At 43.3% G+C, this 15,512-nt stretch overlaps 1 protein-coding gene and 2 non-coding genes across 6 annotated transcripts in view; all 3 read right to left on the bottom strand.

The window, feature by feature from the left end:
* The window catches only part of LOC138669019 (E1A-binding protein p400-like), a 343,483-nt gene that overhangs the window by 146,867 nt on the left and 181,104 nt on the right, over positions 1–15,512 (bottom strand). For all 4 annotated transcript variants that reach the window (XM_069756066.1, XM_069756069.1, XM_069756068.1 and 1 more), the window contains 4 exons: positions 11,637–11,926; positions 11,028–11,230; positions 7,689–7,858; positions 7,220–7,416 (listed from right to left, as the gene is read on the bottom strand). In XM_069756066.1, the coding sequence (XP_069612167.1) occupies positions 7,220–7,416; positions 7,689–7,858; positions 11,028–11,230; positions 11,637–11,926 (860 nt within the window). The remainder of the gene's footprint in view (positions 1–7,219; positions 7,417–7,688; positions 7,859–11,027; positions 11,231–11,636; positions 11,927–15,512) is intronic.
* Positions 7,492–7,619, bottom strand: LOC138660515 (small nucleolar RNA SNORA49). The gene has a single exon (XR_011317905.1). It is a non-coding gene; the product is annotated as a small nucleolar RNA SNORA49 (small nucleolar RNA).
* On the bottom strand, positions 8,377–8,463 carry LOC138660516 (small nucleolar RNA SNORA49). Its single transcript, XR_011317906.1, has one exon. It is a non-coding gene; the product is annotated as a small nucleolar RNA SNORA49 (small nucleolar RNA).

The following is a 15,512-nucleotide window of genomic DNA, read 5'->3' as shown; positions in this document are numbered from 1 at the left end:
ATGCACAGGTAGTTTTTTCTTCTATCCTTCCAGTAGACGGGCATGGCACCAGGAGATGGAACAGGATCCTTGATGCAAACAACTGGCTAAGACGATGGTGCAGACAACAAGGATTTGGATTCCTGGACCACGGTGTGAATTACTGGTATGATGGACTCCTCGCCAGAGACGGACTACACCTCAACAAACCTGGGAAACACACATTCGCCAGAAGACTCGCTACACTCATCAGGAGGGCGTTAAACTAGAAGGAGAGGGGACGGGAAGAAAAACATTAGACTCGAACAAAGACGACCCAGGAAAACATACTCAGAAGGGAGGTAAGAACATTTCTAAAACAATCCACAGTGAGGAGATTGGAACAAAACAAAATCCTCTAAACTGCATGCTCGCAAACGCCAGAAGCCTGACAAACAAGATGGAAGAACTAGAAGCAGAAATATCTACAGGTAACTTTGACATAGTGGGAATAACCGAGACATGGTTAGATGAAAGCTATGACTGGGCAGTTAACTTACAGGGTTACAGTCTGTTTAGAAAGGATCGTAAAAATCGGAGAGGAGGAGGGGTTTGTCTCTATGTAAAGTCTTGTCTAAAGTCCACTTTAAGGGAGGATATTAGCGAAGGGAATGAGGATGTCGAGTCCATATGGGTTGAAATTCATGGAGGGAAAAATGGTAACAAAATTCTCATTGGGGTCTGTTACAAACCCCCAAATATAACAGAAAGCATGGAAAGTCTACTTCTAAAGCAGATAGATGAAGCTGCAACCCATAATGAGGTCCTGGTTATGGGGGACTTTAACTACCCGGATATTAACTGGGAAACAGAAACCTGTGAAACCCATAAAGGCAACAGGTTTCTGCTAATAACCAAGAAAAATTATCTTTCACAATTGGTGCAGAATCCAACCAGAGGAGCAGCACTTTTAGACCTAATACTATCTAATAGACCTGACAGAATAACAAATCTGCAGGTGGTTGGGCATTTAGGAAATAGCGACCACAATATTGTGCAGTTTCACCTGTCTTTCACTAGGGGGACTTGTCAGGGAGTCACAAAAACATTGAACTTTAGGAAGGCAAAGTTTGAACAGCTTAGAGATGCCCTTAATCTGGTAGACTGGGACAATATCCTCAGAAATGAGAATACAGATAATAAATGGGAAATGTTTAAGAACATCCTAAATAGGCAGTGTAAGCGGTTTATACCTTGTGGGAATAAAAGGACTAGAAATAGGAAAAACCCAATGTGGCTAAACAAAGAAGTAAGACAGGCAATTAACAGTAAAAAGAAAGCATTTGCACTACTAAAGCAGGATGGCACCATTGAAGCTCTAAAAAACTATAGGGAGAAAAATACTTTATCTAAAAAACTAATTAAAGCTGCCAAAAAGGAAACAGAGAAGCACATTGCTAAGGAGAGTAAAACTAATCCCAAACTGTTCTTCAACTATATCAATAGTAAAAGAATAAAAACTGAAAATGTAGGCCCCTTAAAAAATAGTGAGGAAAGAATGGTTGTAGATGACGAGGAAAAAGCTAACATATTAAACACCTTCTTCTCCACGGTATTCACGGTGGAAAATGAAATGCTAGGTGAAATCCCAAGAAACAATGAAAACCCTATATTAAGGGTCACCAATCTAACCCAAGAAGAGGTGCGAAACCGGCTAAATAAGATTAAAATAGATAAATCTCCGGGTCCGGATGGCATACACCCACGAGTACTAAGAGAACTAAGTAATGTAATAGATAAACCATTATTTCTTATTTTTAGGGACTCTATAGAGACAGGGTCTGTTCCGCAGGATTGGCGCATAGCAAATGTGGTGCCAATATTCAAAAAGGGCTCTAAAAGTGAACCTGGAAATTATAGGCCAGTAAGTCTAACCTCTATTGTTGGTAAAATATTTGAAGGGTTTCTGAGGGATGTTATTCTGGATTATCTCAATGAGAATAACTGTTTAACTCCATATCAGCATGGGTTTATGAGAAATCGCTCCTGTCAAACCAATCTAATCAGTTTTTATGAAGAGGTAAGCTATAGACTGGACCACGGTGAGTCATTGGACGTGGTATATCTCGATTTTTCCAAAGCGTTTGATACCGTGCCGCACAAGAGGTTGGTACACAAAATGAGAATGCTTGGTCTGGGGGAAAATGTGTGTAAATGGGTTAGTAACTGGCTTAGTGATAGAAAGCAGAGGGTGGTTATAAATGGTATAGTCTCTAACTGGGTCGCTGTGACCAGTGGGGTACCGCAGGGGTCAGTATTGGGACCTGTTCTCTTCAACATATTCATTAATGATCTGGTATAAGGTTTACACAGTAAAATATCGATATTTGCAGATGATACAAAACTATGTAAAGCAGTTAATACAAGAGAAGATAGTATTCTGCTACAGATGGATCTGGATAAGTTGGAAACTTGGGCTGAAAGGTGGCAGATGAGGTTTAACAATGATAAATGTAAGGTTATACACATGGGAAGAGGGAATCAATATCACCATTACACACTGAACGGGAAACCACTGGGTAAATCTGACAGGGAGAAGGACTTGGGGATCCTAGTTAATGATAAACTTACCTGGAGCAGCCAGTGCCAGGCAGCAGCTGCCAAGGCAAACAGGATCATGGGGTGCATTAAAAGAGGTCTGGATACACATGATGAGAGCATTATACTGCCTCTGTACAAATCCCTAGTTAGACCGCACATGGAGTACTGTGTCCAGTTTTGGGCACCGGTGCTCAGGAAGGATATAATGGAACTAGAGAGAGTACAAAGGAGGGCAACAAAATTAATAAAGGGGATGGGAGAACTACAATACCCAGATAGATTAGCGAAATTAGGATTATTTAGTCTAGAAAAAAGACGACTGAGGGGCGATCTAATAACCATGTATAAGTATATAAGGGGACAATACAAATATCTCGCTGAGGATATGTTTATACCAAGGAAGGTGACGGGCACAAGGGGGCATTCTTTGCGTCTGGAGGAGAGAAGGTTTTTCCACCAACATAGAAGAGGATTCTTTACTGTTAGGGCAGTGAGAATCTGGAATTGCTTGCCTGAGGAGGTGGTGATGGCGAACTCAGTCGAGGGGTTCAAGAGAGGCCTGGATGTCTTCCTGGAGCAGAACAATATTGTATCATACAATTATTAGGTTCTGTAGAAGGACGTAGATCTGGGTATTTATTATGATGGAATATAGGCTGAACTGGATGGACAAATGTCTTTTTTCGGCCTTACTAACTATGTTACTATGTTACTATGTTACTAGAATACTATCTTCTCTTGTATTAACTGCTTTACATAGTTTTGTATCATCTGCAAATGATGTGGGGGTAAACCACTGTTTGGGCACACGTCGGGGCTCAGAAGGGAAGTAGTGACGTTTTGAAATGCAGACTTTGATGGAATGCTCTGTGGGCGTCACGTTGCGTTTGCAGAGCCCCTGATGTGGCTTAACAGTAGAAACCCCCCACAAGTGACCCCATTTTGGAAACTAGACCCCGAAAGGAACTTATCTAGATGTGTGGTGAGCACTTTGAACCCCCAAGTGCTTCATAGAAGTTTATAATGCAGAGCCGTGAAAATAATAAATACGTTTTCTTTCCTCAAAAATAATTATTTAGCCCAGAATTTTTTATTTTCCCAAGGGTTACAGGAGAAATTGGACCCCAAAAGTTGTTGTCCAGTTTCTCCTGAGTACGCTGATACCCCATATGTGGGGGTAAACCACTGTTTGGGCACACGTCGGGGCTCAGAAGGGAAGTAGTGACTTTTGAAATGCAGACTTTGATGGAATGGTCTGCGGGCGTCACATTGCGTTTGCAGAGCCCCTGGTGTGCCTAAACAGTAGAAACCCCCCACAAGTGACCCCATTTTAGAAACTAGACCCCCCAAGGAACTTATCTAGATATGTGGTGAGCACTTTGAACCCCCAAGTGCTTCACAGACGTTTACAACGCAGAGCCGTGAAAATAAAAAATCATTTTTCTTTCCTCAAAAATTTTGTTTTAGCAAGCATTTTTTTTAGATTCACAAGGGTAACAGGAGAAATTGGACCCCAGTAATTGTTGCGCAGTTTATCCTGAGTATGCTGGTACCCCATATGTGGGGGTAAACCACTGTTTGGGCACACGTCAGGGCTCGGAAGGGAGGGAGCACCATTTGACTTTTTGAATACGAGATTGGCTGGAATCAATGGTGGCGCCATGTTGCGTTTGGAGACCCCTGATGAGCCTAAACAGTGGTAACCCCTCAATTCTACCTCCAACACTAACCCCCCCACACCCCTAACCCTAATCCCAACTGTAGCCATAACCCTAATCACAACCCTAACCACAACCCTAATTCCAACCCTAACCCTAAGGCTATGTGCCCACGTTGCGGATTCGTGTGAGATATTTCCGCACCATTTTTGAAAAATCCGCGGGTAAAAGGCACTGCGTTTTACCTGCGGATTTTCCGCGGATTTTCAGTGTGCGGATTTCACCTGCGGATTCCTATTGAGGAACAGGTGTAAAATGCTGCGGAATCCGCACAAAGAATTGACATGCTGCGGAAAATACAACGCAGCGTTTCCGCGCGGTATTTTCCGCACCATGGGCACAGCGGATTTGGTTTTTCATATGTTTACATGGTACTGTACACCTGATGGAACACTGCTGCGAATCCGCAGCGGCCAATCCGCAGCCAAATCCGCACCGTGTGCACATGGCCTAATTCTAAAGGTATGTGCACATGCTGCGGAAAAGCAGCAGTTTCCCATGAGCTTACAGTTCAATGTAAACCTACGGGAAACAAAAATCGCTGCACACATGCTGCGGAAAAACTGCACGGAAACGCAGCGGTTTACATTCCGCAGCATGTCACTTCTTTATGCGGATTCCGCAGCGGTTTTACAACTGCTCCAATAGAAAATCGCAATTGTAAAACCGCAGTGAAATGTGCAGAAAAAACGCGGTAAATCCGCCATAAATCCGCAGCGGTTTAGCACTGCGGATTTATCAAATCCGCAGCGGAAAAATCCGCAGAGGACCAGAATACGTGTGCACATACCGAAACCCTAACCCTAGCCCTAACCCTACCCCTATCCCTAACCCTACCCCGAACCCTACCCCTACCCCTATTCTAACATTAGTGGAAAAAAAAAATTTCTTTATTTTTTTATTGTCCCTACCTATGGGGGTGACAAAGGGGGGGGGGGGTCATTTATTATTTGTTTTATTTTGATCACTGAGATATAATCTATCTCAGTGATCAAAATGCACTTTGGAACGAATCTGCCGGCCGGAAGATGGACGGGACCCCGGCAGGATCGGTAAGTATGATGGGGTGGGGGGGGACCACGGGGATGGGGGGATCGGAGCACGGGGGGGGGGAATCGGAGCGCGGCAGGCGTGGAACGGAGCACGGGGGGGCTGGAACGGAGCACGGGGGGGCTGGAACGGAGCACGGGGGGCTGGAACGGAGCACGGGGGGGTGGATCGGAGTGCAGGGGGGGTGATTGGAGCACGGGGGGGTGATTGGAGCACGGGGGGAGCGGACAAGAGCACGGGGGGGAGCGGAGCACTGGACGGAGGGGAGCCGGAGCAGTGTACCGGCCAGATCGGGGGGCTGGGGGGGCGATCGGTGGGGTGGGGTGGGGTGGGGGCACACTAGTATTTCCAGCCATGGCCGATGATATTGCAGCATCGGCCATGGCTGGATTGTAATATTTCACCCGTTATAATGGGTGAAATATTACAAATCGCTCTGATTGGCAGTTTCACTTTCAACAGCCAATCAGAGCGATCGTAGCCACGAGGGGGTGAAGCCACCCCCCCTGGGCTAAACTACCACTCCCCCTGTCCCTGCAGATCGGGTGAAATGGGAGTTAACCCTTTCACCCGGCCTGCAGGGACACGATCTTTCCATGACGCCACATAGGCGTCATGGGTCGGATTGGCACCGACTTTCATGACGCCTACGTGGCGTCATGGGTCGGGAAGGTGTTAACAGAAAAATAAAAAAAGTTATGGCTCTGGAAAGAAGGGGCGTGAAAAATGAAAAAAGCTCAGTTGGTTAAGGGGTTAAACAATATGCATAGTTTTTACTCCTCTGTTTTGTAAGTCAACAAGCTAGCTGCCTGGACAATGTGTAATCACCATATCAGCAAACATCATTGTTCAGTTACCCTGCGTCTCTTTAATCCAGGATAACAGCGCAATATGTTACAATAAACGCCAACGTAAAAGTCAATATTACAGGTTTGTACGAACAAAACTTTTTTTTTTTTTTTTTAACAACCAAAGAATAAAAACAAATTCAAAAGTCAGCATATAGATAACAGCCTATTCCTCCTGGCTTACTGAAAACAGATGTCTGGTTAATGAAGATAAAATGCTGTTTCATCACATAAGGTATGACCACTAGACCCCATGATCCTAAGGATGGCAATCAAATCTGCCAAGAGAGTGTCAGTTTGAAGGAGACGCTTTTCTTTTCCTGTTGTGCCTGCGGCCTCTATTGGCAGGAAGAATCTTCCACAGGCGATAAGCACCGAAAAGGACAAAACTTTCACTTAAGGCAGGGATGGGGAACCATACCCTCGATGTCCTTTTATCAGGCCCCCGGGCAGATTCTCATGGACCACATTCTTGGGCGATCACTAGAAGGGCAAACTGGTCGGACTTTTTAAAAGACAAGTCTGCCTGCAATACCTTTAGCCAGATGGCTCTGTGGATGGCCACTATGTATTACTGGACGCTTCAGCAGCACGAGGCGGCATCCAAGGATACAGTCGCTGCGTATTTTCCCACTTGAGAGATCTGATCTGCTAAGGCACCTACCTCATCAGACGCGGCTTCCCTTGCGGAGACGGAGTTGCTTAGCCTATGCAGTTATAGACTTTGATACACACGTGGTGGAAAAATCAAGGCATAGGTTGGAACATGGTTTTCTGTGTCCCCCAATGAAGCGATAAAGAATAACAAATTCCACAGCCAAAGTGAGGATAATCTTTTGATTCCCCCTCAGTTTTTTTTTTTTTTTTTTTTTTTTTATAGGTACAAACTCTAGTAAAATACAGCAGATAAGACACATATATTTACAAAACTTGCCAGTAGGAACCATATGCTTACATAAACTTGTATACTCAAATCTACTGGGAGGACATTTTAAAAGTAAACAGCTTCTAAAAATTGAATATTTTTTGTAGCACATACAGTACCTATAAACATGGATGTCCTTAGCTCTGCCTATGAGATCACACCATGCCTGGGTTTTCCCATCCATCACAGGATTTAGATCACTGTCATAAAATATGATTGTGTCCGCTTCTACATGGTGCACTCCCAAAGAGCGGATGTGTGTAGACAACACCATGCAGAAAATCCGAGCGTCTCTATTAAAACTTTTCATTAAATCCTAAAAAGACAATAAACAGGCAGCTAATAAACTAGACTGCAACTAAAAATGGCAGAATGTACTCCACTCAAATCAATTGTTTGTTCACAATCGTAAAGCCAGAGGAAATGGTTTCCAAAGGCATGATCAGAACAATTTATTTATCCTCAAGTAATGCCAAGGAATGTATAAAAAACAATAACCCTGGAGTAAGGATGAGGAAAAACGAACAAAGTAGCCAGGCCATAGTGGTGAAAATTAAAAAACTACTTAGTATAAATATAAGCACCTACCTGAGATTGCTCGTAATTGGCATTTTCATCAATTCTCAAGAAGGTGAAAGAATTAAAGTCCAAGAAAGTCTCAAGTATGTCAAGCATGAGTAACATCTGAGAGAAAATCAGAACTCGTCTTCCCTCAGATTTTAGTTTATGAAGAAGGATAGATAACGCCTCCAGTTTTCCTGTGAATAAACATCAAAACACTCATGAAGTTAGTGACTTTGCAATCTCTATTCGCTTGACTTATTAGACTGAAATTCTGTGTAACCTATCGAGAACAAGAAATCCACTGTGAATGACATACTAAATTTAAGATTAATGTATGAGAGCATTCAGAGTCTGCAACATGTACAGACTTCAGACTCATGATTGCTGAGAACTTGCTACAATTCTATCCAGTCCACACAGTCCTCTGTGAACTTATGTCAGCTCACTTCTCTCTCTGTCCGATAGTTGTAGATCTGATCGATAAATCGGGCAGCACATTATACCATGATTAAACCATTACATAAAAAATCTTACATTTAGTATGTCATTATAAAATTATTAATCCATTACATCAAAGCTCTTTATATTATTTATAAAACCTAGAAAGTATTACAATGCATCAGCGAAAACCACCAACAAATCATCTATTTCTTAGCAGCGAGTGAAAGATTGTGTGTATGCCGACATCCAGCTCATTGGAAAAGAACTTTCCAGTGTCTGAACAAAAGCACTTATTTTACCCTCAATTAATGCCAGGGAATGTATGGACAACAATAACCCTGGAGTAAGGATGAGGATTGTACAGGACTTCAAATTTCAGATCAAATGTCATTTTGATCCATATTGGCTTAAAATGTTTAAAATCAGGGAACAATATATTGCAGGTGAAATTAAGATTATACTGACTTTATTGACAAAGTCCCCAAACACAGACTAACATCGGTTGAACCCACGGATATCGGAGGACTTGGCTGACAGTCTAAGGCTGCCGTCACACTAGCAGTATTTGGTCAGTATTTTACATCAGTATTTGTGAGCCAAAACCAGGAGTGGAACAATTAGAGGGAAAGTATAATAGAAACATATGCACCACTTCTGTATTTATCACCCACTCCTGGTTTTGGCTACAAATACTGATGTAAAATACTAACCAAATACTGCTAGTGTGACGGCAGCCTGACTGTTCCCTGAATGATGATGTCATGAGAGACAAGGATCGCCATTCAGAAATCTAATATGCCAAACCCCTTTGTTCTCGACAAGGTAAGTTGCCGCCAGGAATCTAAGGATATGTGTCCACATTCAGGATTGCATCAGGATTTAACGCAGGTAAAATCTGCACCAAATCTGCACTGGAGGTCACTGGCAGGTCACCTGCGTTTGACGCGTCGCCGCATTGTAAGGACATGCTGCGTTCTGAAAAGACGCGCCGCATGTCCGTTTCCGCGGGTCTGCCGCCTGCGTATTTTACCGCATAGTGGAGACGGGATTTCATGACATCCCCTCCACTATGCTGTAACATCTGGTCAAACATGCAGCGTTTCCTGAACGTGGAAACATACCCTAACACAGGAGTACTTGGCAGAGCTGAACGCTGTGTATGGAGGAGTTGGGAGAGAAATGAGCCTTTGGTTAGCTGACAGCTATCTACTGTGTTTGGGGTTTTTTAGTGATAATTATATGTAAATTAACATACAAAGGGAACACACAAGAGTAAAGGCCCCTTCACATTAAGCGACGCTGCAGCGATACCGACAACGATCCGGATCGCTGCAGCGTCGCTGTTTGGTCGCTGGAGAGCTGTCACACAGACCGCTCTCCAGCGACCAACGATGCCGGTAACCAGGGTAAATATCAGGTAACTAAGCGCAGGGCCACGCTTAGTAACCCGATGTTTACCCTGGATACCATGCTAAAAGTAAAAAAAAACAAACACTACATACTTACCTAACGCTGTCTGTCCTCCAGCGCTGCGCTCTGCTTCTCTGCTCTCCTCCTGTACTGTCTGTGAGCCGGAAAGCAGAGCGGTGACGTCACCGCTCTGCTTTCCGGCTCACAGCCAGTACAGGAGGAGTGCAGAGCACAGCGCTGGAGGACAGACAGTGTTAGGTAAGTATCTAGTGTTTGTTTTTTTTTACTTTTAGCATGGTATCCAGGGTAAACATCGGGTTACTAAGCGCGGCCCTGCGCTTAGTTACCCGATGTTTACCCTGGTTACCAGTGAAGACATCGCTGGATCGGTGTCACACACGCCGATCCAGCGATGTCAGCAGAAGTCCAGCGACGAAATAAAGTTCTGGACTTTATTCAGCGACCAACGATCTCCCAGCAGGGGCCTGATCGTTGGTCGCTGTCACACAGAACGATTTCATTAACGATATCGTTGCTACGTCACAAATAGCAACGATATCGTTAACAATATCGTTATGTGTGAAGGTACCTTAACAGGTGTCAGACAAAATCAACATTTAAGCGATTCAGAGAAGTACACATTCAAAAATATCTGTACATCTTGTTTGATCATATAAATGGGTAGTGCGTGTAACAAACTACACAAGGCTCTGATCTCGCTAACAGGGCTGGGCTCCACGGTGGTGCAGTGGATAGCACTGCAGCCTTGCAGCGCTGGGGTCCTGGGTTCTAATCCCACCAAGGACAACATCTGCAAAGAGTTTGTATGTTCTCTCCATGTTTGCGTGGGTTTCCTACGGGTTCTCCGGTTTCCTCCCACATTCCAAAAACATACTGATAGGGAATTTAGATTGTGAGCCCCATCGGGGACAGTGATGATAATGTGTGCAAAACCTGTAAAGCACTGCGGAATATGATAGTGCTATATAAAAATAAAGATTATTATTTATTTATAACAATACAGCCTTCATTTATAATGGAAAGTACAGGGCTGATGATTTATCCTACAATAAACACCACTGCCCAACCGTATAATCAGATCTGTCTGATCCCAGTGTGGCTTTTATAAAAGCAATGTGAGCAGAGACTACCATCTTCTCATTATTTTATGCTGATAATAGGAACGTTAAAGCAACTAATCATTAAAGGGATTGTCTAGTAAAGATCCCCCTGTAGATTGGAAGGGGGCTTCCCCCGCTTAGTACCTCTCCATCTGAGTCAGAACAGAGAGAAACTAGGTGTGAGGGTTTGCCACTATAGCAGTCTCTAGCCATCCTAGTCATTTCTGGCCTGGCTAGCTGCAGTTTGTGGTTGTGATCATAATATATAAAATTACTTAAACCAAGATTTTATGCTAAATATTTTTACCCTTTCATGCTTTTTAATCAAAGCTACGGAAGGTCCAGCATCTTCATGTAGTACTGGCTGGTGGTACAATGCACAGTAATTTACCTGAATCACCCTGAATGAGCCGCAAGTCAGGAGATTGCACACAGTAAGGTGATGTTCGCTCCCTTAAAACCAGCATGTATGGGGCTGCATACGCCCTTAGTCTAAGACTGAGCATCTTCATGTTATGAGTATACCGAGGAGGCGGATGTGGAACTGTAAGAAATGGTGGAGGAACAATGACGGCGGGAACCACGCACACTGTCCTGAAAGCAGAAAGAAAAATATAGAAATAATCACTGGGGGATGTTCAAATCCAGTGTTTTTGGTCAGAAAGGAGAAACTTCAAATATTGGACATTGCAATGGCACGTTCAATTGCTTATCGCCTCTGCTCCACCCCACAATCTCCGGATGTAGCGTGAATAACACAAGCCACTGTACCAGGCTTGGTAATTGAAGAAATACAACTCACTAGATTTATTGATCGTACACTTAATCCAGTCAGGTCCTAATTGCTGTGATTTACATATTTTAGGTATTTAACAGTTAGCATCTTACTCGTGGCTAATGAAGACATACATACAAAAGAGATACAACAGTAAGAAAAACGGCCACCCTAGTAGTTTCATAGACCACAATTTAGTATAACCAAATTGCTAAATCTATTTACCTTTTGATTACAGGCTCCAGAGCAACTTTTTGTTCTTCAGGACTCAAAATTAAGTGTCTTAGTAAATCACTTGATTTCTCAGGGAATTTGGAGGAAACTGCACAGTTTACAGACCCAGTCCAGTTCCACTGTGTATCCAGAATATGACTGAGCAGGTCAGCAGGCTTCAGGGTAAATAACGACAACAAGTCTGAACCATATACAGGAGCTTTTCCACAACGGCGCTCATTACAGCCAAAAACACGATCTAGGCGTTCCCGTAACAAGCGCTGCCTGTCTTCGGTAGATTCCTTTGTCATGAAGGAAAGAAACATCTATTAGATATCTCATGCAGCAACTTAGCTTAGTACTTGTCCGAGTGCTAGCCACATTATAAAAATAAATACCGTATATACTCGTGTATAAGCCGAGATTTTTAGCACTTTTTTTGTACTGAAAATGCCCCCCTTGGCTTATACACGAGTCATTGTCCCAGAAAGTCAGCTGGGGAGTGGGAGCAGCAGGGCAGCAGCAGGAGTCGGCGGCTGTGACTTCATACTCACCCTCCTCGGCCCGTTTATGAACGTTCCTGCATCTCTGCTGTCCTGGCGCAGCAGCTCTCCTCTCCTGAGCGGTCACGTGGTACCGCTCATTAAGGTAATGAATATGTACGCGTCTCCACTCCCATAGGCGTGGAGCGCATATTCATTGCCTTAATGAGCGGTACCACGTGACTGCTCAGCACAGGAGAGCTGCCAGTGCCGCGCTGGAACAACAGAGATGCAGGGATGTGCAGCAACGGACCGAGGAGGGCGAGTATGACGGGGGAGTCACGCATACGATGGGGGAGGACAGGGGAGACAAGCATACAATGAGGGGACCGGGAAAGCCACACATATGATGGGGAGCCACGCATATGACGGGGGAGGAAGGGGGAGCCACGCATATGATGGGGGAGGAAGGGGAGCCACACATACAATGAAAAACACCAAAAAAGGAAAAATTCAAGAAAAAACACCAAAAATAGGCAGAGATGCTTACCTGTCTAAATGGGCCTCAATACAAATGCACAAGCAGGGTGCAGCGGACCCAAATAAAATAGCAAATGCACAGGTGCAATACCTAATGAAACAGCCAGCCTTCAATAAGGGTTTGGCCATGTGGTACACCAATGCACTAAGATAAAATACTCTGTATGTGGCGTGTTCACACAAGGAATACAAAGCATCTGGCTCCAGCCTATTAGTAACGCCCTATGGCAGGCTGCCCAGTGCTAAAATGCATCCTGTGTGAACAGAGGCCACAGTGTACAGAACAATGAGGGGACCGGGAGAGCCACACATATGATGGGGAGCCACGCATATGACGGGGGAGGAAGGGGAGCCACACATACAATGAGGTGACCAGGGGAGCAACGAATACGAGGGGACCGGGGGAGCCAAGCATACAATGAGGGGACCCGGGGAGCCACACAGAGCAGGACAGGAGGGGGAAAGCCACGCAGGACAGGACAGGGATGAGGGGACAATGCGTACCCAGCTTATACTCGAGTCAATAAGCTTACCCAGTATTCCGTGGCAAAATTAGGTGCCTCGGCTTATATTCGAGAATATACGGTATGTTTAAAAGGCCATTGCCCCGATTCATCAAAGCATTTCAACCAAAAATCCAGCGTAAATTGCTTTCAAAAGCTGCAACAATTTTGTGCAATGCAGAATTTTGCAAAAACGCTGAGACTTTCGGCTTCTTCACACCAGTTTCTCCCAGCCGTGCTGAAATGGGAGGAGCTGAGGCGACTGGAGAGTAACATCACAGCTCCTCTAATTCATGACGAGCTGTGGTATACCTAACAACTGGTGAGAATTGTGGCAAGGAACACGGCGATACATGCCACTTGTCAGATGCACCTGATTCATAAAAAGGCATGTTCCCTTAATGAATTAGGTGCCTACTACTCCAACATGCCCCCTCATCAAGACCTTCAAGATAGGAGTGATGGAGTTATGGTTTTATTGTATTTTAACGTTACATACACTTTCAGTTTGTATGAAAAATAAAGGAAATTGAACACAGACCATACATAAATCATAAAAACAAGATCATCCAATAAACATAAATTAAAGATAGATCTACACTTCCATATTTTATATTTTTTGTATGGACCACCACTCCCACCTGAACACGGATCTCATGACCTAAACTAAAAGTCTCATGGGAATATATGAAATTGTTTATCCGGGAGAGGAGACCTGCAGTTGAGGTGGGAAAAGTGGTCCATACAAAGCCACACAAACAACAAAAAACAAAACATGTGAATCTTGCCTTAGGGTCTATTTTCTATTCTTAGGGATTTCCTAATACTAGCAAAGTCAATGATATTCCTGACATCTCATGTATACGTTGCTTATTTTTTCCATGTCAATTTTTTCAATGTTTTTGCTGCAGATTCACACTTACTAAAGAGTGGGAACAACACATAAAAATGCATGTATTTTATGCTGCAGTTTACCTGCCAACACCTCTGTTTTGCACATGGCCTTAGGCTACGTTCACATATTGCGTTTTGGTCTCAGTTTTTTGCTGCTTTATTCAATGCAAATATGAACCCCTTAGTGACCACCAATACGTCTTAGCATGCCCTGACGGGTGATAATCCAGCACCTGTCAGTAGTACACTATAGCAGACAATTTGCTGCATCAGAAACGATCAGTGTTGGTACCAACTATAGTCGTTTAACCCTTTAAATGCTGCTGTCAATAAGGACTACAGCATCTAGATGGTTAAAAGTGTGTGGAATCCCTCTTTAGCCCCCTTCAGCACTCAGATTTTGATCGTGTGGTCCTGATGTTTGCCATGGCATTTCACGGCCAAATAATGGCCTTAGAGTCTTCCGGCTACAGTGGCCTGTTCAGAAGTTAACATTTAGATGGTAAAAATACATTTATTCATTCCTGTTATGCTACTTTGTATTATCTCCTGAAAAGCACCTGAAGGGTTAATAAACTACCCGAAAACAGTTTTGAATACAGTACAGACGAAAAGTTTGGACACACCTTCTCAATTAAAGATTTTTCTGTATTTTCATGACTATTAAAATCGGACATTCACAGTGAAGGTATCAAAACTATGAATTAACACCTGTGGAAATATATACTTAAAAAAGTGTTAAACAACTGAAAATATGTCTTATATTCTAGGTTCTTCAAAGTAGCCACCTTTTGCTTTGATGACTGCTTTGCACACTCTTGGCATTCTCTTGATGAGCTTCAAGAGGTAGTCTTTCCCAACCTAGACTTATACTCGAGTCAATACGTTTTGCAACTTTTTTGTGGCAAAATTAGGGGTCTCTGCTTATACTCGGGTCGGCTTTTACTTGAGCATATACAGTACTTTTCCTCTGACTGTTCCACTCCTAGTTTAAGCTTACAGCTACTAAGGTAAAAAAAAACTCATCAAATACTCAAGGTGTGCACATGGCCTCATAGAGAAGGCCATAATGATAATGCTGCAATTAGCATATGAAGAGGACGTATACAACCATACAGTGTTTGATTTTTCAGCTTTCTGATTAAAATGTGAACGCAGATCAAAGTTTTCAATCATTACAACTCAGTTACATCTTCACTTTAGCTAACTGTATTTAATGACTCACAGTAAATTGATTTCTAAATCACAGTTTATACATCCACAAGGGTTAAAACCACTATTATACGTCAATATCAAATTCCTCCTTCATGCAGATGAGACGCATAAAATAAAACATTGTAGCTGGCTGACTAATGGCCCAAGGAAACTTTCACACTGTATTGTGTACCCAGCAGCGGCAAAAATGTTTTTGAAAAAAAAAAAAACAACCCAAAAAAGTCTAAACAGGGGTAACATATTCATAATTATAT

Source organism: Ranitomeya imitator, chromosome 1 (assembly GCF_032444005.1).
Source record: "Ranitomeya imitator isolate aRanImi1 chromosome 1, aRanImi1.pri, whole genome shotgun sequence".
Classification (NCBI taxonomy): Eukaryota; Metazoa; Chordata; class Amphibia; order Anura; family Dendrobatidae; genus Ranitomeya; species Ranitomeya imitator.
Note: the sequence above shows the minus strand (reverse complement) of the source record. Positions and strands in the feature narration are given on the sequence as shown.